Here is a 22,667-nt window from a genome sequence, read left to right as displayed (position 1 = left end):
GGTGTCAAATGTGGAGAGGTCAAACCTGTGATGAGAGGAGTAGGCCCAACTTCTAGGACAGAACAAAGGATTGAAACAAAGTAAGCCAAATACCTCTTCATCATCCACTTGCCCAAAAATCTCCTATTCAAAAAAAAAAAAAGTAAGTTTCAAGATCAGATACAAAAAGACAATATGCATTAATTTTTCTAGGTAAGATCATTTTCGGAGGTTGAGGGTGCATTCAATGGGAAAGGGGAAAAATGTCTATCAAGAATTTCTGTTGGGCTGGGGATGTGGCTCAAGCGGTAGCGCGCTCGCCTGGCATGCATGCAGCCCGGGTTCGATCCTCAGCACCACATACAAATAAAGATGTTGTGTCCACCGAAAACTAAAAAATAAATATTAAAAAATTCTCTCTCTTAAAAAATTTTTTTCTGTTAAGGCCTGGGGATATAGCTCAGTTGGTAGAGTGCTTGCCTCACATGCACAAGGCCTTGGGTTCAATCCCCAGCATTAAAAAAAAAAAAAAAATAGAATTTCTGTTAAGACAACTTTACTTAAGAGAAGTTTTTCTTAGCTCTGCCCTCCATAAATCCAAGAATCCAAAGATATGAAAAGAAGTCAGGAGACTGAGGGCCGCCAATTTTTGATGGTACCATCTGTGACCACTCCTATCCAAAGGGTTCAATTATCACAGCAATTGATGGAGAGCAGGCTCTGATGACATTTACAACTTCCTCTCCTGAGATATTTAAGCCTTACGTGACTTTAGTATCCGCTCACCTCCATCATGAAAGACCATTTATATTTTTCTCTCCCTCTGATTCAGCTCCATTTTCTAGTTCATCTTTTATTACTAAAACTCTCCACCAATGTTCATGGCTCATGATCCTCCACTGCTTTCCAATCAATAAATAACTTTAGGAAAACATCATGGTCATTACTTTCTATAGCTTTTACATGAAAACTTAATTGAACCTACACATTTAAAACATGAACTGAACCTAGCATGAATTAGTACAAATTCTTGCTTGGGCCAAGGCATTTGTCACAAAATGGAATATCACATCTACATAGCTTGAGACTCTTTTAGTAGATAGTCATAAAATTACGATGTTGCAAGATGTCTTGTCTAGTGACTCAGAAATTATCTAATTCTGCCTTTCTCATTTAGAAAATGAGAAAAATAAGACACAGTTAACTTAAACATGTGCCCAAGATTGCATGACTAGTTTAGGCAAGAATTTAGATTTTTAAAATTAGTCTAGTGATGTTTCCAAACTGGAACTTAATTAATGATCCCAAATAGATTATTTCCCAAGGTCAAATTCACCATACATAGACAGCAAATCAATCTGCAAATGGGCAGACTCCCAGATTTGAGGGAAAAACCCTGCTCATCCAAAAGAGTGTTGAGTGCCCATGATCCTGACATATTTGCATTTCCACCCTTCACCTGAATACTCCTATTGTATCAGTCAGAAGGCAAAGAAAACAGCACTCAAGGACTTGAGGACAGTGTTGGTCAGTTTTCATCACTGTAACCAAAATATCAGACAAGAGCAGCTCAGAGGAGGAAAAGTTTATTTTGGACTCATGGTTTCAGAGGTCCAGTCCATGATTGACCAGATCCATTGCTCTGGGCTGGAGGTGAGATAGAACATAATGATGAAAGGGCATGCTGGAGGAAAGAAAGCTGCTCACTTCTTGGCAGCCTGGCAGCAGGGGGAGAGGAGTGTGGAGCCAGGTACAAAATATAATCCCCAAGACCTATTTCCTCCAGTCATGCCCCACCTGCCTTTAGTTACCACCCAGTAATCTATTCAGATTATACGTCGATTAGGTTACAGCTCATAACCTAATCACATTACTTCTAAAAATTCCTTCATTGTCCTGTGAGCTTTTCAAGAGACATCTCATATCCAAACCATTAACAATGATAAACTAGTCAAGAATGACCCTGGCTATTTGAGATATAAATAAGGACATACAGCAAGAGTAATAGCCTTCACCTCCGTCTGCTGCTCAAGGACAGGAAAAACCCATCTGGTAGTGCTCAAGGTGGGCCTGACACATCCTGAGGCATTTTATCTGAGGTAAGGGTCCCCATTCTCTATTTTCAAGGTTGGCATATCCAGCATTCAGTTTCTGTGGTAAATTAGAGCGATGGTTCCCAGACTTTCCCCTGTAGTGCTAGCAATGGCAAAGGAAAATTAAATAAAATATTCAAAGTCATGCCCCCAAAGCATGAGCTTTCCTTGAAGTCTTTCTTTCACTTAAATAATATTTATAAAATAAGCTTATGCACGGATATCATAGATGTTGTCTTAAACTTTCACTTGTTATCATGATGGATTTATGTTACTTTCCTAGTTTTCATAGCTGCAGTGTGATTATGTATACAACAGTGCTTGTAATTAAGGAATAGTCCCTTAAGTATTAAGGAGTCATGGGTATCGAGTCTGTAACTCATTCTCAAATGGCTCATAAATGTCAACAATTGGGGAATTGAGATGATGCATGTAGAGGAGTTCTGTGTGCTAGTTCTGAAACTTTTAATTTGAAATTATTTCAACATAAATATATTTAAAGTTGTAAAAAATATATAATTTGTTTGAATTTTTTGATATTCCCAAGCACACAGTTTTATTTTCTATGAATATAATATTTTAAGTCACTTCCCATACTGCCGCCCTCAAAAAAATAGTTTAATTAATATAGAAGGCGTTTATCTTGTGACTTTGTGTTTATCTGTGTTCTAGAGCCTGGGATAGGAGTCCTTCATATGATGAAGTACTTCATATGATGAGGTCCTTCATATGATCTTTGTGGGTTTGTATCTCTGACCAATATTTCTCTTTAAAAATAAGGTGAGGCCAGGCACATCAGGCATAGAGGTACACAGCTATAATCCCAGCTGCTCAGGAGGCTAAAGCAGTAGATTCACCAGTTGGAGGCCAGCCTCAGCATCTTAGTTAGACCCTGCCTCAAAATAAGCATTTTTTTAAAGGGCTGGGAATGTAGCTCGGTGGTAGAGCACTTGCCTAGTATGCAGAGGCTCTGGGTTAAATTCACACATACACACTCACACACACACATACGCCCACACACAAGATAGGCTAGTCATGGGAATGGTGTATTAGGAAAGTTCCTTGCATGCCAAAAAATGAGATATAGGTGTAGAGAATTTGGAATAGTGACTGGGACAAAGAAAGCCCTTAGGAAATATTAGCTCTGAATGTTTTTATCATTGACATCATGGTCATCCCCGGGAGGTCTGAAGGTTGTGTGCAGGCTTGTAAATTAAAGGCTGCAGCAGGAATGTGAGGGTAGCCACATGTTTCAGCTCTGGTCAGGTTGAAGACTATGTCCTCTCCATCATGAGGACAAATCCAGGAATGTGGAACAAAGGAAGACAGTCAACACATCGAGGCAAGATCATGATGGGGATGGGTACCTGAGAAAAACCCAAAAGCATTGCAAAGTAACAAAAATAGATCTAGCTTGACAGGGACAGTCATTGGGAAGAGAGTGGGGCTCCCAGGAGTGTGGCAACTGGATTCCATGAGATGTAACTCTAAGACTCTGAGCTTATAAACCAGGGTCCAAGGTATTCCCATGAATCTTTAGAGCCAGGAGCCCCCTCTTAGAAGAGAATCCCTCTTAAAGGAATTTGTTATAACTTCTGGAAGCTTCAGACAAAGCTTCTGCCTCAATCTGAGACTCGCCTAACTTGCCTGCACTGATTATTGCCTCTTTGCCAAGATCTCAGATCCCAGGCAAACAGACCAGAGAAACAGAGACAAATCAGCCTGTTGTTCTCCAGAGCTGCTCAGGGACAGGACACTGACCTGAAGTCTTCACATGCATCTGGTTTCTCTTTTGGCTTTTCCAACCCAAGCTTGCCTCTACAGTTTCACAGATTTCTATACTGTTTGTATTACTGTTATCTATTCTGTCTTCTTTTCCCCAAATATATTGCTATACATGCTCACAAAGTAATTGGGAATGTAAATATAGTTGTTATGGTTTCAATATTAGGTGTCTCTCCAAAGCTCATGTGTGAGACAATGCAAGAAAGTTTAGAGGTGAAATGATTGGGTTATAAGAAGTTCAACTTAATCAGTGCATTAATTCCCTGATAGGGATTAACTGAGTGGTAACTATAGGCAGAGAAGGTGTGGCTAGAGGAGGTGGGTCCCTTGGGGCGTGCCTCTGAGGTATATATTTTGTCCTTGCTGAGCAGAGCTCTCTCTCTGCTTCTTGGTGGCCATGTCCCCAGCTGCTTTCTTCTGCCACACTCTTCACTATGATGTTCTGCCTCGCCTCAGGTCCCCAGGAAAAGAGTCAGCCATCTGTGGATCTTTGAAACCATGAACCCCAAATAAACTTTTCCTCTTCTAAAATTGTTCTTGTCAGGTCTTTTGGTCATAGAGGTGAGAAAGCTGACTAAAACATATAAACTCGTTCTCATTTATGAATTAGCATTGCATTCATGAATTAGCCAGAAAACAATGATGGGAGCAACTGGCCAGTTAAATGCCAGGACCATTGATAGAAGCAGATGCTTCTTGCAGTCACCTGTCCTGACCCCAAACAGTCCAGCATGAATGTGTAAATTGTTTGGCATAAATTTGGCTAAAAATCTCCTATGCTGTGTCCAGAGAAACAGGACATTTGCCTCTGAAGTTAACCTTGATCCCTTCATTCAGTTTGGCTCTGTGTGAATTTTATTTCCAGCCTTCTGTAGCCCAGCTTGTCTCAGTCTTGGTGCCTCCAGAGAGCAGCAACAGCAAGGTGCTTCTCACACCCTATCATAAGGACCTTTAGCTTTCAATTTGTCATAAGAGTTTTCTCACACATAATCTTTATAAATACATCCCATCATTGCCCTCTACTGGGGCAATGAGGGACCTAGTGCTAATTCTGGTCCTAAGCAGATTTTTGAAAAACATATACCCCACACCGCCCTCAGCAATAGCAGAGGAGTCCCCTTTAGAACCCTCCTTCCTGAGGTCAGTGTCTCCCTCCCTGGAGGCCTTTTAGAGGGTAAAGCCTGAAGAACCCTACTAGGGTGGCCCTAGTAGTTCAAAGATTGCGTTTTAGTAGCAGCATTAGTTTTCTGATATCCTTGCCTATCCCTCCTGGGGTTTCCTGAAAAAAAAAAATGGTCTTTGGGGAGGAAGTTGCTTAATCTCCATTCCTCTCCTTTCAAGCTACCTCAGAGTCTTCTATTAGGCCTCTCCTTGTATTCTAGTGTAGCTGCTAAGACTTTTTTTTAATTTTTTAAATAATAACTTTATTTAATTTATTATGTGTTGCTGAGGATCTAATTCAATGCCTCACATGTGCGGGGCAAATGCTCTAACACTGAGCCACAACTCTAGGGACCCCTACCTTTTTGTACTGGGCATTGAACCCAGGGGTGCTCGCTCTACCACTGAGCTACATCCCCATCCCATTGGTTATTATTATTTTTTATTTCATTTCTAGGTTGACCAGACTGGTTTTTAACTTGAGATCCTCCTGCCTCAGCCTTCTGGGCCTCTGGGATTATAGGCATGTGCCAGCCTGGCTGCTAACACTTTGTTTTTCCTTGTTCCATAGAGTTTTGGAGCCAGGGGGCATTTAATAAATTATTCAACTGAAAATCTTTGTGTTACAAATGACAAGGAGACGGAGGACCAGCATAGAGACTGAGGCCAGCACATGATTCCTGTGTGTCCCTGTGAGCTAGCCAAAGGCCAGGTCTCAAGGGAGAGGGAAAAACAGAAAGCAAGTTGAAGACAAGTTATCGTGGAGATAAAAGGAAGTCCAGTCTCATTAGAATACTATTTTGTTAGAGTACTGGTATTTTGTTAGAGAAGTGGGAGAGTCCTGGTAAGGGATGGGTGGACTGGACATAGGCTGAGTAGAAGAAGGCTTTGATGCCAGGCGGAGGAGGTTGAATTTTGCCCTGTATGACACACGGATGGGCTCTCTCATCAGGAAAGGGTCGGGAAAGCTTCGACACAGCCAAAGCGCCTCAGGCCCTTAACGGGAGTCACCCAATCACGTGTCAGAATGGCTTCCCACAACTGAGGATTTTCTTTAAGAGGGAAAAGATATAGGGAAAGGAGTATTTTACCAAGACTCATCCAACAATATTATATATGCTCAATTAGACCCAGGAGAAAGTGGGACAACATAGGAGATGATGACAGTCATCCAGATAGGAGGTAGAAAGGGAAAGAAGAGAAGCAATAAGATTGGCCTCATGTGCCCCAAGGCTTTGAGCATGCTGGGTATTCAGTAAGTTAGCTACCTAATTGATACAGGGATGAAGAAGGGAAAGTCAACTGAAAGTGTCAAAAAAACCCAAGGGTTTTTCTCACACCCTATCATAAGATCCTATCGGAGCAATATAGCTTTCAATTTATCATAAGAGTTTTCTCACACATAATCTTTATAAATACATCCCATCATTGCCCTCTACTGGGGCAATGCGGGACCTAGAGCTAATTCTGGTCCTAAGCAGAGGTTTGAAAAACATATACCCCACACTGCCCTCAGCCAATACTAGAGGAGGTGAATTCTGAGACAGTAGAACTGGCTGCATGAAAGGTAGTAAAGATCCATGTCAGTGGAGGTATTCAGGCTCAAATCCATTTGGAGGAACATTATAAAGAATATGCTTATGAGCTTCCCTGGTGGTGCACACCAGAATATACCTCCAATCAGTAACAGACAGACCTCTGAAGTGCCTCCTAGCTTGGGTATCCCACGAAGCTGGGTGGATGTAAAGTCAGCAACGTGCCTGATCCAACCTCATGCAATTGACTAGAACTTAGTGTTTTTAATGTCTGATTCAGTATTCTTACCACTTCACTATTTCACATTTGCATCTTGAGTCATCTCAAGGGAGGAATTTAAGTTACACTCTGGGGCTGGCCAGAAACACCAATATAAAAACAAAATCAGTAAGAATTGGTTCTTAAGTGCATTTAACCCTTTTGCGGCCCTGCCTGCATAGAGTGTGAATTGGGGAATCGGAGTGAACTGGTTCTGTCACTCACTACTCCGTTGCTTTGCATGTTACTCAAAGTCAGAGACATTGTCTCCTCAGTTGGAAAATGAATGTAAATATTTCTGTCTCATGTGGGTGCTACAAGATAAATGAGGAGATGTTGTTTCTATCAACAAACAGATCGATAGACACGCTCTGCTTAATTCTTTGTCAAGAACACAGTACACAACAGTGGTGATGTTCAATCTACTTATGATCTCGTGGGCACAGCACCAGTCACTCAGAGCCACTCTGGCTCATCTGCCAGACCAGAAACTAACAAGGTGACTGTAAACTCACAAGACAATTATCAATAATCAGGAAAGTAGTGTGGAGCCAGATAGGCCTAATCTTTTTTTTTTTTTTTTAGTTGTAGGTGGACACAATATCTTTACTTTTATTTATTTCTATGTGGTGCTGAGGATCGAATCCAGTGCCTCACACGTGCTAGGCGAGCGCTCTACCACTAAGCTACAACCCCAGCCCCCCTAATCTTTAATTCTGGTCCTGCCATTTAAGCATGTGACCTTAACCTTCCTGAGCTTTGGTTTCTTTTTCTGTAAAATGGGGATAATACCATGGGACCGATAATAATGTGCTGTACATAAAGCACAATGCCTTGACCCATGAAACACCTTTTAAGATGATGGAGTTACTGAGCCACATCCCCAGCCCTTTTTTGTATTTTATGTAGAGCCAGTGTCTTGTGGAGTTGCTTAGGGCCTCACTTAGTTTCTGAGGCTGGCACTGAACTTGCAATCCTCTTGTTTCAGCCTCCTGAGCCACTGGGATTACAGGCATGTGCCACTGCACCCCACCAATAGCTGTTATTTTTAACAAAGCACCTAGACCATATTAGATGTTCACTAAACAGCAGTCTGTAGTATCCCTTTCCTCCTATTGCTGTTGTAAATCCCTGTACTGACTCAAACCTTATAACGGGGTGTATATTTTCCTGGCTGCTGTCAGTAGTCAACATTACACTGTGTACCATCGGATTTATCAGATTTCAACATTTTACCACACCACATTGAATATGTAAAATCCAGACTCTCATTTAAGATCACTTTTGCAGGAATGTATATAAAATATGTTTTACATTGAAATTATATGACTACAAGTAATTTGTGATCAGTGCTGTGCCCTTCTTCATTCATAGTGTTTGGGAATTCCTCCAAAATGAGAAGAATCTAAATAAGATCATTTTCCAATGTAATGTAATGTACTTTTCATGCATGCCAAACTTCAAAATAAATAAATTTGACTTTGTTACTTTTATAATAGGTAAGTAAATATTTGATTTTATATTTGCCTTTTCCTGTATTGGAGCCAGTACATTTTTTCCCAGTCTCAAAGACTGTAGGTCCCTGGAAATCTCCCAGTCCCTAAACACAAAGCCTCTAGTGCTTAATGGATAAAACAGCCCTAAGACTGTGGCAGTTGAGAAGGCTCATGATGAATGACTAGGATCAAATACACAATCAAAGGAACCCCTTCCCCAGGCTGCCTGAGTGAAGCTGGTCAGCTGCAGGGCCAGCACATGTTTGCAACTTAATTGGATTTGGAGCTTGCAGAGTCTGTGGCCAGTCATTTGGTCAGCAGGAAATGTTTAGGCCAGCCCTCGGCTTCTGCTGCCATCCCCACCCAATCACTCCAAAGCCTGGTGGCTTGGATTATAATTGTTAATGAATAATCACTTGATAATCTTTTCATCCCAATGGGAAAGGCTCAGATGAGGGCCTGCAAGAGAGAAATGACATTCTGGGGAAAAAAAAAAAGAAAGAGGGAAAAAAAAAATTCACAGTGGTGCTCAAGCCAAGTGCCTGTTGGGTAATTTTTTCTTGGGTCCAAAAATCAGTATTTTGTTTGCTTTGTGGGAAGAACTGCATGAAAAGATTCTTACCATGGGAAGGGGGAGTTCTGTTGGTGAACCAGGCTCCACCTTGGGACAAAGAGACCAACCCCTCAGAAGTTTCACATTCAGAAATGGAGAAGAACATATTTTCTCGAAGGCAGAGGAGTCCCACAAATGCCAGTGGTTGGGATGCTGGATGGAATTCAAGACACCAACACAGATCTGAGGAGCTATTGCACAGATCTAGTCTTGCCAGCTGAAGTTATTTGCTTTTTTCCTTGACAATTTTTGCAATACCTACTTACTTCATTACTATAATTTACCAGATACATATTTATTCATTTATTTCAAATAATTCTTTGAAAATGAAACTGTGCAGTACCATCTTTCACAAAGTACTTGTGTTATTTAATAAACAGAAATAAAAATAAACATAATGAATGTCATCTGTTTTTTTAAAAACTCTCTTCTTCTAATATTATTTTCAGCTGAAGACTCAGCCTGAGGCCTGTTGTCTCTTGAAAGGGAGGAAAAACAAATCCTAGTGAGTATAACAGAATGTTTCCTTCTCGCTCTAAGAGGAAACTTTCTCCCAAATGTTATCAGAAAGGTTAAGAGAAAGTTATTTAAGGTAATGTTCACACACCACCTAAAACCACAAACAGAGACACGCTATGCTCTGCTTCTCTGGGAAGCTCTTTCCCCTTCCCTAGGCAGCTGGCGCTGGACCAAAGGGAAGGGTTGAAAGTCAGGAAGCTCCCAGTCCCTGTGCTGCCACTCATTCAATGGCCTTGGGAAGGGCACTTGCCCTTTCAGGAACTTGAGCTCATTCTCTCTCTAAAATGAGGCAGTCAATTGAGGTGATCTCAAAGATCTCTTCCAGTTCTGACCCTCTATCATTCCAAGGCATTGCCCAGCAGGGCAAAATGTCAGACATGGAAAGAACCCACTCACTGTACAGCTTTACCAGCTGGTGCAGTGATTCCCTGACTCAGTGTGACCATTTTTCTGTAACTTCAGTGAGAAACAGAACTGCAGAGTGGAGAGGAACGAGTCTAACTCCACAATCCTAATCCACCTTTTCCGGGACACCTAAACCAGACTGGGAGATCTTTGGCCTGTTTTTCTTCAAAGACTGGTTTCCCTTCATGACTACTTCTCAGAGAGTCAAAAGGAAACAGGGGAGTATGGAAAGAATAGAAGCAGTGGAAGCTTGATTAAAATGTTGTATTTGACATTCTCTAGTAGTGTGGTGATGGGGAATTTCCTTAACTTTTTAGGAGTCTCAGTTTGCTCATGCATATAGAGAGGGTAATTATATTCACTTTATACAACTATTGTGAGGGGTAGACGATAAAAGTATTTATTGAAGGCATAAAAAGTACATTAGCCGCTGGGATCAAAAAGTAAAGTGCAGATGGTCTCCTCAAATATCTTGGGCTGCAGGAACCCTGCAGTAACTGACTTAGGATATGAAATTCTTGGAAGGACTAGCAGGACTCGCATGATTACCTACTCACCCATCTACTCCTCCCCTCTGTTCCACTTCCCCCTTAGGAGAAATGGCACCAGCCAGACCAGGATTCTACCCACTGATGCTGCTCCTGGTGCTGGGACTGTGGGTGCTTGAGACCCCAGTCAGTGCCAAGCCCAAGAACATGACCTCATCTCAGTGGTTTGAAACTCAGCACGTGCAGCCCAAGCCGCAAGCATGTAACTCAGCCATGGGTCACGTCAACAAGTTCACAGAACACTGCAAGAACCTCAACACCTTCCTGCATGAGTCCTTCTCCAATGTGGCCACCACCTGCCAGACTCCCAAAATAACCTGCAAGAACAACCATAAAAACTGCCACCAGAGCCCAGGACCTGTGTCCCTCACCATGTGTACACTCACCTCAGGGAAGTATCCGAACTGTAGGTACAAAGAGAAGCATCTGAATGCACCTTACATAGTAGCCTGTGACCCTCCCCAGAAAGGGGACTCTGAGAAATTTCAGTTGGTTCCTGTGCACTTGGATAAAATTGTCTAAGGTCTGGGATCCTCTTCCCAAGCTCTGCAAACACTTTTCATTGCTAAGCTTTTCCTCCCTTGAGTTCTTTACTAATCCTTACTGTCTTTGCAAATACCACTTCCCTCCTACCGACCCAAACTCATATTCTCTTGATTCCTTAGAGGGTTTTATGGATGCTCCAAAGGAGGAACAGAGGGGTCCTTCTCTTTATCCTTCACCGCTGCTTACTTTTCTTTCTCAGTGTTTGGTACTATGTGGCTCTTCCAGAGTCAAGCACTGGGGATCTCAGCGTGGTTGGATCCAGGCTCTGTGGAGTAATGGCTTATGTAATTTTGGAGACCTTCTTCTTAAAGAAAAAGAATCTAAAATTACAAGTACAAGATAAGTTAAGGACCTTGGAAGGGCTGTGGTTGGACAGACTGGAGGAATCCCAGACAGGGGCAATTATCTAAGGAATTGGTCAGCAGAATCAGTGCTGGGTTCCCTGTGTCAGACAAAGAAATGTGTCTGATTTTGCTGAAATAAAAGACTATGCTTTTCCTGATGGAGTTCATGTTACTGTCTGGAGGGAAGAAGAAAGATTTGTAGCTCTTGTTCAGAGGCTCATTATCTATCTATCTATCTATCTATCTATCTATTTATTTTGGTACCAGGGATTGAACCCAGGACACTTAACCACTGAACTACATCCTCAGCCCATTTTTATATTTTACTCAGAGACAGGGTCTCACTGAGTTACTAAGTGCCTCCCTAAATTGCTGGCTTTGATCCTCCTACCTCAGTATCCCAAGTTGCTGGGATTACAGGTGTGTGCCACTAGGCAGGTCAGAGGCCCTTCTTAATCTCTGTGGACATCAGCTTCATCTGCCCCAGGTAGGAGGAAGGGTAGCATCCTGATCAAACACAGTCAGGGAGGCCTTGATACTGTTATCCATTTCCTTTAAAGCTGTTTAGAGGTCCCATCTCTTGTAAAGGGGAGGAAGGAAAGAAAGAATATGCCCAGGATGCTGAAGTCTGAACCCTTGTTTGTGGTCAATACCTGAGTTCATGCTTCACTAATATAACCCAGATCAGAAGCCTCAGCCTTCTAAAGTGAATTTCCCTTCCTTGGGAATTTCAGAATCAAGACTTACCAAAAGTCTTAATCAGTGCTTGTCTACTAGCTATAGTAAAGGAGCAGTTTTATATGTAATCTGCCTAGACCAATACTCTTATAAAATACAATCAAATGAATTCTAGGAAATGAATAGAACATATAGATAAAGAAAACAAAATCCTCAAATTTTTATTACTAGATTCAATTAACATAAAATTACTCTGTCAACTTGTTGTAAAAGTTTGTTTCTTCTCAATTTCTGTACTTAATAGATAATCAGAGAAAAACATACAGATTATACACATTGACACGCATACAAACCAATACAAGACATATATAATACACTTTCATACATATATGGGAACACAGGGACACATGTTCACACACATGTATGAGTATGAACAACACACACATACACATGCACACACACTCAATAGCAAGGCACCTCCTCTCCTTTCCTCTACCATTTCTGTTTTTTCTTCACATCTCCCTTCCCATATTTGTAAAGATTTTCCTACACAGGCTATGATTCAGAATAAGGAAAGGATGTTTGTTGAAACATGAAGTAGCAGAGAAAGCATAGAATTCAGAAATTCCAACTCCCAGCCTCCTTCCAAGCTTTCTAGGATTCGAGCTCATTACCAATACCAACACCATCCCACCCGCAACTGCAGCTTCTCTCACAGCAGGCACAGCCCGTCCACACCATGCTCTGCCCATCACCACCACTTAATGTCGATCACTCCTATGCTTGGGACTAGGGAAGAAGACACACTGGAAGTGAGAGAGAAGCAATACTCTCCCACCACTCTGGCATCTTCCCAGGGTTGTAGGCAGCTCCCTTTCCTGCATCTGCACCTTAAATGATAGTGTTTCTCAGGGTCCTATTCTTAGCTCTGTTTTCTTCTCACATGGTGCTCAATGAACTGATTTTGTCCATGCCTTCAACTGCCATTTACCTACTGTTAAAGGCATTTCTCCAGCCCAGATCTCCCATGGTCTAGGCATGTATGTCCCTGTGCCTGTTGTTTCTGGCCTCAATGTCCTGCAGGCATCTGTACACAGAACAGAACAAAGTTTGTGATCACCTGGCTACCAAATGCATCCTCCTCCTGCAGTCTCTTGGGCTTACTTAGTGGAATCATCATATTCAATCATTTAAGGTTATAATCTAAGACACATCATTTTTTTTTGTTTGTTTGTTTCCTAAATAATTACCCATTTATCCCAGTACTGCCTCAAGAGAGCACAAAAATTCTTGGGTTTTCTCTTTTGATACTGGGGATTGAACCCAGAGGCACTTAACCACTGAGCCACATCCCCAGACCTTTTTATGTTTGTTTTTTTGTTTTGTTTTGTTTTTGGTGGGGGGAGTAACAGGGATTGAACTTGGGAGCACTCGACCACTGAGCTGAGCTGCGTCCCCAACCCTGTTTTGTACTTTATTTAGATACAGGGTCTCACTGAGTTGCTTAGTGCCTCACTTTTGCTGAGGTTGGCTTTGAACTTGTGATCCTTCTGCTTCAGCCTCAGGAGCTGCTGGGATTATAGGCGGGTGCCACCACAACAGGCTTTTTTGTTGTTCTTCTTGTTTTATTTTAAGGAAGGGTCTTACTAAATTGCTGAGACTATCCTCAAATCTGCAATCTTCCTGCCTCAACCTCCCAAATCACTGGGATTTCAGATGTGCACCATCAAGTGCAGCTTGAGTTTTCTTTTCTCCTCTCTTTTCTACCAAATAGCATTGGGTTCCTACATATTATGGCCTTCAAGTGGGCTGTAGTTTGGAAGGACCTAGGCAAACACACCTAGGTTATTGTGATGGCAGATTCATTATCTTGTTGAAGAGGCAATAATAAAAATACACATGAAATACTCTCAAAAGTAAAACAGGAGAGAAGAAAGAATCAAAAATGGTTTCTGTAACCATTTTCTCCCACTGCCCCAGGCTTTCATTTTTCTTGACCTTAAGTTAATTCTCTATTTAGTGTTAATCTTTCTGTTGTATATCTCTGGCTAACATTAGGTCTAGAACCACAGTTAGGCAACACAGGAAAAATTCAACCATTCAATATCTATAAGAGTTGTGGCCCCAGAAGCTGGGAAGCTTCCAGAATAGAATGAATCCTTAACTAGACTAATTATATCCAACAAGTGGTGTAGCAACCCGGGTAGGAGTTTCTGACTTCCGTGTGTAGGCTAAAGAATTAGGTGGAATGTAATTTGAATCTAAGAACCATGGGCTATAAAACGGGCCCATTTGGAGAGTAATGACACAGCATACATGAAACTGGGCTCAGTGGGGCAGCTGGGGGCCTGAGAAGAGCTATCCCAAAGTCTGGGGACAAAACCTCTACTGACTGTGACAGGCTTCTGAAACATTACTTGGGAAGAGGCTCCCAGCCATTTGACTCAGCCATTATTTTCTAATAGGTAAGTATGTTTTAATTCCAGAAGATTTAGAATTAAAGACAGAAATATTTACAAGAATGAAACACATAGAATTAACATGTTTAAGGAATTTGTACATATTTGGTATTGTGGGTATTTGTAATGTTTAACAGAATTTAGAGGTTGAGGATGTAGCTCAGTGGTAGAATGCTTGTCTCACATACAGGAGACCCTGGGTTTGATTCCCAGTACTAGAGAGAGACAGAGAGAATTTAGTCTATTACCCTAACAAGATGGACTTGTAATTCTAATTTAAAATGTGCATGATTTGAAATAAAACTTTCCTTTAAAACTAGTTTTGGGCCGGGCGCAGTGGTGCATGCCTGTAATCCCAGCAGCTTGGGAGGCTGAGACAGGAGTTCAAAGCCAGCCTCAGCAAGGGCAAGATGCTAAGCAATTCAGTGAGACCCTCTCTAGATAAAATATTTAAAAAAAAAAAAAAAAAAAAAAGGACTGGGGAATGTAGCTCAGTGGTCAAGTGCTCTTGAGTTCAATCCCGGTACCTCCCCTCTTCCCCCCCAAAAAAAAACCTAGTGTTGGAATGCCAGGCATGGTGGCACACTCCTGTAATCCCAGCTACTTAGGAGCCTGAGGTAACTTGGTAAGAACCTGTCTCAAAAACAAAAAAAAAACCTGTCTCAAAATTTAAAAAATAAATAAAAATGGTTGGGATGTAGCTCAATGGTAGAGAGCCATTGGGTTCATTCCCCAATACTACTGCTTACTATTATAACTACTAATACTAATACTAATGATAATAATAATAAAATTGGTGTTAGAACACAAGAAAATTGATTCACCCTATTTATAAATCATTAGATTTATAAGTTTTAGGTATTTAAGAATGTTTTGCTGGTTGGCTCAGATGACTGAATTACTTAATAAGGACATGAAATATATTAAATTTATAAAATATACTTTAACTATTTTAATTTGTATTTAATCATTAACTACATTTTTTTAAATTCTGTAAACAGCATGCCTTTATTTCATTTGCTTATTTTTATGTGGTGCTGAGGATTGAACCCAGTGCCTCCCACATGCAAGGCAAGCACTCTGCCACTGAGCTACAATCCCAGCCCAGCATTAACTACATTTTTTTTAAAGATAGAGAAAGAGGAGAGAGAAAGAGAGAGAGAGAGAGAGAGAGAGAATTTTTTAATATTTATTTTTCAGTTTTCAGTGGACACAACATCTTTATTTTTATGTGGTGCTGAGGATTGAACCCAGCGCCCCGCGCATGCCAGGCAAGCACGTTACCGCTTGAGCCACATCCCCAGCCCATTAACTACATTTTTAAAGGGGCCCAAATAGTCATTAAATTCTTTAAAGTGATCATTATAATTTATTTCTTTTTAAGTTACATATAAAAGATTAAAAACTGGACTTCTGATCTATAGCTTTAATATAAAGAAAATAATTTTTCTTTTTCCCCTTTTTTGATACTGAGGATTTAACTCAAGGGCACTTAACCACTGAGCCATATCCCCAGCCCGTTTTATTTTTTATTTTGAGAAAATCTCACTAAAGTGCTTAGGGCCTTGCTAAGTTGCTGATGCTGGCTTTGAACCTGTGATCCTCCAGTCACTGGGATTACAGGCAAATGCCAGCATGCCCAGCCAGGGACATATTTTTTTTTAAGTATTTTTTTAGATGTTGATGAACGTTTCTTTTATTGATTTATTTTTATGTGGTGCTGAAAATCAAACCCAGTGCCTCATACATGCTAGGCAAATGCTCTACCACTGAGCCACAACCCCAGCCCAGGGACATAAATTTTTAAAAGCCAAATAGCTAAGACTAAGGATATAGTTCAGTGATAGAATGTTTGCATAGCATATGGCCGTGGATTGGGTCTCTAGCACTGGAAGGAAAAAAAAGGCCAGTGGTTCTCAATACTCAGCACAAAAGGGACATATATATGTGTACATATCATACACCTGTGTGTGTGTATATTTTTTAAATTTTTTTTTTGTGTGTGTGTGTGTGGTACTGGGGATCGAACCCAGGGCCTCACATGAGCTAGGCAAGCACTCTATCACTGAGGTACATCCCTGGCATCCAAAAGGGACATTTAAAAAACTCACGTTGAGTCCATTTTTTAATAATTTTTTAATAAAATATTTTTTTAGTTGTAGATGGAAACAATACCTTTATTTCATTTATTTTTATGTGGTGCTGAGGATCAAACCCAGTGCCTTACACGTGCTAGGCAAGCACTTCACCACTGAACCACAACCCCAGCCTTGAGTCCATTTTCTACACTTTACTTCACAGTTGGCTTTAGGATGTATTTTCTGGTGTTCCCATGCTTGTTGGTTTCATTGGTGATTATAGAAGGGAAAGAAGTTGCTGTGGTAGAGGAGCCAATGCTCAGGCTCATGAGCTCATAGAGGTGCCCTTGGAACTGAACCCAGACCTATATCTGTCCTTGGCACTCTTCTCCCTCTGCCCAGTGCTGCCTCCCCGTAGGTATTCTTTTGAATTGGGGAGATTTTTACACTGCATTCTGGAAAAACCAAAAAAGGGAAGCAATGCATCCCTGAGACTAGTGTAGTAGTATCAAAAGAATTCACCAAATTATACTCCAAGAAAAATTAAAACTCAGAGACTGATTGAGTCTCCATCCCCAATAAGGACTTTTCTTCCTTAGCCAAACATGGAGATTTGCGACTACATTTTACTAAGTGAAGTGGCTTAAAAAATTGTTAAGCAACAGCTCCTTCAATAAACAAGAGTGCATCCATGAAAGTGTGTGTGTGTGTGTGTGTGTGTGTGTGTGTGTGTGTAAATATACATGCATTCATGGTAATTTAAATATTCATGCATTTATATTAGTAAAATTAGGAGCACTATATTCTACCAATTGCTGATTCTTTGGGGTTCCAAATTCCTCATTTGAAGTGCAAATATCCCCAGGCAAAAAGAAAAGAAAATAGTATAATTTGTTACAAGGACTTGTCCTTGAAATCAGTCACTTAGGTGCTCAGGTTGGCTTGGGAACAATTTGGAGGCATGGTATACACAGCATACATAGTCTTGTAATATAGGACTCATTGAGTAGGTACAATATAGGCAGAGACCTGGAAGTAGACAATGAAGATGTCAAGGAACTGGAGACAAACTTTGACCCATCTGCTTGGCAGTTCTGAAGATTAGGGAGGCCAGGGTGATTCATGCAGTCCTAGTTTCCACACTGCCTGCCCCAGGAGACTGGGAATCTAGAGTCTGTCAATGAGGACTCAAGGCTACTGCTAATGTAATTGGCACATGTTACCTCTTAACAAATGTTCATTTAACATAATTTATTTGGGGAGCAAATTAATGCAGATATACAGATGGGAAAATTCACAGATCACAAATCTGGAAAGCTTATAGAATTTTTTTTAAAAATTCATTTTGCAGGGCTGGTGTTGTGGCTCAGTGGTAGAGCGCTTGCCTAGCATGTATGAGGCACTGGGTTCAATCCTCAGCACCACATATCATTGAATAAAATAAAGGATCACTAATAACTAAAAAAAAAATTCATTTTGCTTAAAACTTTATAGCAAGTGGAGATTTGTGACCTATAGAGAAAAACTGTCCCATTTTCAGGCTGCTCTAAATATTAAAACTCCCTTACATAGAACCTAATCTACTTCTCTATATAACTGCAACAATTCACTAATGCCCCACCACTCTGAGACTCTCAGAATAGGTTGAACTCCTCTTCACAACTAACCTTTTAAATATTTTAAGAGCATTTCACGACTTCTGTCCTCCAAATATTGCCTCATCTGGCAATAACAAGAACTATAAAATGGCTCCTGCTGTTTGACTCAGTAATTTCACTTTGTGAAATATACCAAATGGGAATAACGCAAAGTGTGGAGTATATTTGCACAAATTTGTTTGTACCTTTTCTTTGTAAAGCAAAGAAAAGTTTAATATAATACAAATGCCCTAAAACTGACAGCTACTAAGCAAATAGTGGATAACTACTCAAAGCTTTCATTGAAGAAAATGTATACAAAAATTACCTTGATGCACAGAAAAGTGTACAGGCAAAGCTACATGAAGAAAACATTACATAAAAATGGGCTATGAGCTAGGGTTGTAGCTCATTGGTAGCACATCTGCCTAGCATGTGAGAAATCTAGGTTCAATCCTAGGCACTGCAAAACAAAAAACAAAACCTCAGTCAAATGAGTTAAACTGTAGAAGAGATTTTGAGTTTGTACCTAAATCAAGTCCATAAAAATGAATTTTCCAAGCCATGCATTTTCCAGACTCTCATAGCACAATGAACTTGCATCTGATCCAGATGTTCCCATTTTTTTTTGTTTATTTGTTTTTTTGTGTGTGTTTTGTTGTTGTTGTTGTTGTTGTTGTTGTTGTTGTTTTTAGTTGTAGATGGACACAATACCTTTATCTTTAGGTGGTGCTGAGGATCAAACCCAGTGCCTCACCCATTCTAGGGGAGTGCTCTACCACTGAGCCACAACTCCAGCTACTGGGGGGGGGGGGGTCCCTTTGTTTTTAATTCTATCCTGTGTATTCATTTGCAAATATCCTCCAGTGGACAAAGTTACGCAGCTGATTTCTTCTCTCTACCTCCCACTCAGGCCAGGTTTCCCCCTCTTCTCTCTCCCACCATCATTTCTTTTTCTGTGGGGGTTTTTGTTCCTCTTACAGTTTTTACCTTTGATAATACCTTTGAATACCTGGTCAGACCCTAGCTAGAGAAGAGCAGTGACAAAAGAGACATGACTTCATGAAAAGTTTCTTTTTAGCTTACAGGTAGTTTGTCATGGGAGACAGAAAAACAAATAAATACATAATCAGAGATGAAGAAATAAAAACAGAGTTGCTGTGAGACAGCAACATTTTAGTTCAGGCCCAGAGGATGAATTGTGGAAAAGGGCTCCATGTATAAAGAAAAGAGAACAAAAAGGTGCAGAATTAGGAGTAAGCAAGGTGTGTTTAAAGGTCACTGGTAGCTTACCACATAAGAAGAGTGGAAAGAAATGAGGCTGGGGGGGCTGGAGTTGTGGCTCAGTGGTTGCCCCTTGTGCATGAGGCCCTGGGTTCAATCCTCAGCACCACATAATCATAAATAAATAAAATAAACACAAATAAAGATATTTTTTAAAAAAATAAATGAGGCACAGAAAAGGAGTCATGATGCAAATGGGAAGCTCTTAGAAGAAAAGGTTGACAAGATGGTCTCATTTGGGGATATTTTAATTTACGGGGTGTGTGTGTATGTATGTGTGTGTGTGGGTGTGTGTGTGTGTCTTGATCAAACCTAGAACCTTGCCCTTGCTCTATCAGTTAGTTGCACCCCCACCCCCAAGTTACATTTTTAAAATTTTACTGTGACTGTGGTGCAGAAACTGGCTTTTCAGAAATGGAGCTGGTAGACTAGCACGGAAACTAAGACACTGGCAGAGGCAAGATGTTAACAGTTTGGGTTTTGAAGATACCTAGTTCAGAGAAGACAAATTGTAAATTTTTTGTTTGTTTTGGTTTTGGTTTCTGAGACAAACTCTCCCTAAGTTACTGAGGCTGGCCTCAAATTTGCAATCCTCCTGCCTTAGCCTTCCCAGTCATTAGGATTACAGGTGTGCACCAACGTATCCAGCTAAATTGTAATTTTTTAAAGGAAAATTACCAATCTAATAAAACAAAACTAATGAATAATTAAACCAAAAATAAAATTTATATATTCTCCAGATTTCTTATGCTAAAATAACTAAGATTTGACCCCCTGTTTCTTTGGAAGGCATAATTAACATGTTCTCTCAAGTCTGTCCCTAAAATGTCCCTAGTGGTCTTTCCTTAATTCCCCCTTAACTTGAGGTATGGACTAAAGTAGAGCCCTAGTCACTGCTACTCTCTAGGTAGATAAATAGTGAGAAGTCTAAAGCCCCAACTATATATAGAGGGCAATTAGAGCCCTTGGTTCACATTAACCAGGCAATAAACTTTACAGATACAGATGGTTTTTTTTCTGCTTTCCCCCACTTTAGAATACCACTACTTCTCCATAAAAACCATACTGGAAACTTTTTGGAAATTATTTTAACTATTACATATTCTACAACAAGTCTAAGGAAAAAAATGGGTTTTCTTCTCTGACCCACAAGAACATATTGAACACTTTTAGAAACTCTTTCAACACTGGCTATTACAAAAACAAGTTTAACATTTTTTAAATGTGATGTTTCATTGGTAAAAAAAAAAGATGATATAAGTGTTCAAAACTCTCTTTTTATGAGCTATGACAGCTTAGGTGAAGTTTATCACTTAGTGGTTGAGAGGGAAGGCTCTGGAGTCAGACTGCCTGGGTTCAAGTTCTTGCTTCTTCATTTACTATGTAATTTAGAGCAAGTTACTTAACTTAAATAAGCCAGGATTTCATCATAAAATAGGAGCTTGATAAGTCCCACAGAATCTGAAATTGGTGAAATATGATGAGAAATATTTGTGAATGCAGGAGAGGGCCTCTAAGCTTGGTCTCTTCACAGACTCGAATTTCTCCATTTAAACCTTACTTCTGAGCCTGGCGCTATGGCACAGACCTGTAATTCCAGCGGCTTGGTTGGCTGAGACAGGAGGATTGCAAGTGCAAGTTCAAAGCCAGACTCAGCAACTCATTGAGACCCTGTCTGTAAATAAAATACAAAATAGGGCTGGGGATGTGGCTCAGTGATAGAGTGCCTGCCCCTGAGTTCAATCCCCAGTACCCGGGCCAACAATAAATACATAAATAAATAAATAAAACTTACTCCTGGACTGGGGTTGTGGCTCTGTAGTAGAGTACTTGCCTAGCACATGTGAGGCACTGGGTTCAATCCTCAGCACCATAAATAAATAAATAAATAAATAAATAAATAAATAAATAAATAAATAAATAAATCTTACTCCTTCATATCCCTACCAAAAGCACATACAATGGATTATTGTATACAAATGCACATGTACACACACACACACGCACACACATACATTCTTTCATGTAAGAGGTTCATTCTCTGGACAAAGTGGTATTTAACCACTTTAAACATATATATCACTCGCTTTAAAAAAAAAAAAAACTTTGCAATTTAGCACAGATTTTAAAATTCCTGAAAAGAATGGGTAACTGCATCCCAGACCCTGCATCCAAACTCCCTCATCCCACCAACTCAGAAGCTCTCAAATGCTTCCTTTTTCCCATGGGTGGGGTGATCCACTCCTTTTTAAAATATATATTTCACTGCTTAGTTGTGGGAATCTTGGACTTTACCAAGAGTTCCCCAATTTGCTTGAGTACAAGAGATGTAAGACCCAGTAAGGGAAGGTTCACTCAATACTGACATGGGTGCGCTGGGTTTGAGACAAGTGATTAATAAGGTTCATAAAACATCCTCTGAGAAAGTTTCCCAAGTGCTGGACCCTACAACCAGCCACAGGGCAGTATTTACCCAGTGGACACCAGGGGGTAGCAAAATCTTACTCTCTTAGCTCCCTGGCACTAATTACAAAGAAGCTGGAGAGCTTAGATGACTGGAGGGTTCACAACCTTTGCCTGGAAAGAGCTCTGTCTCCATGGTTCTCCTTTGCTGAGAAGATGGTCACAGGGGTCTGCTACCCTAGATTGTTTTTAGACACTATGGAGCAGAGATTTCTTCTCACCATCAAGGAGAATTAACCATTTTTTCTCTTCCTTTTCCAGAACAAGACAGCAAAGAAGGGGTGGAGTTTAGCGTCCTGAGGAGGTGAGAGAAGAGCCTGTCACCTTGGCAACGACCTTGCTTTCCCTCAAGCCTCCCAGCCTCAGGAACTGCATTCAAGACAGGGCGTTTTCTAAATATGTCCCCCCTACACCCCACCCCGACAACTGCAGTGGGCATACCTGCACACCCCTCTCCGGGGACTATTTGGCCTTCCTTTCTCCTCTCCAATGCCTACCCTTTGGAAAAGCTCATAGTTCTGCCTTGGCTCCCCTGTGCCTTAAAGAGGCAGGGCACCACCCTGCTGTGCCTGACTCGGCCAGTACTCCTGGGAGACCCCCAGGGCAATTATTTCTCATCTAGAGGCGATGGAGAATGCTTGCGGTTTGGTAGTGAAGTAGAGTGGATGAGGCTACAACTTTTTAAACTAGCCTAGCCCCCTTTGTCTACTGCGTCAGATACTGGTCCCCATTGCCACGAGCCCTAGCTCTGGGTCACTACCAACACCGCACAAGAAGGACGGGTC

The 22,667-nt window shown here is 40.8% G+C and overlaps 2 protein-coding genes across 3 annotated transcripts in view; one reads left to right on the top strand and one right to left on the bottom strand.

Moving 5' to 3' along the window:
• LOC308646974 (ribonuclease 8-like) overlaps positions 1-11,297 on the top strand; it is a 30,259-nt gene extending 18,962 nt beyond the window's left edge. The window contains exons 1-2 of one of the 2 annotated variants that reach the window (XM_081290616.1): positions 9,373-9,426; positions 10,440-11,297. In XM_081290616.1, coding sequence (XP_081146742.1) covers positions 10,445-10,915 — 471 coding nt within the window. In that variant the 5' untranslated portion in view covers positions 9,373-9,426; positions 10,440-10,444 and the 3' untranslated portion in view covers positions 10,916-11,297. Of the gene's footprint in view, positions 1-9,372; positions 9,427-10,439 lie in introns of those variants that run through there. The other variant, XM_081290615.1, reaches the window with a different exon arrangement.
• The window catches only part of RNASE13 (ribonuclease A family member 13 (inactive)), a 43,169-nt gene that overhangs the window by 17,970 nt on the left and 2,532 nt on the right, over positions 1-22,667 (bottom strand). The window lies entirely within an intron of this gene.

The sequence above is a fragment of the Spermophilus citellus genome (genome assembly GCF_964194105.1).
Source record: "Spermophilus citellus genome assembly, chromosome: 4".
Taxonomy (NCBI): Eukaryota; Metazoa; Chordata; class Mammalia; order Rodentia; family Sciuridae; genus Spermophilus; species Spermophilus citellus.
The sequence above is the reverse complement of the archived record's forward strand: the minus strand, read 5'-3'. Positions and strand labels throughout refer to the sequence as shown.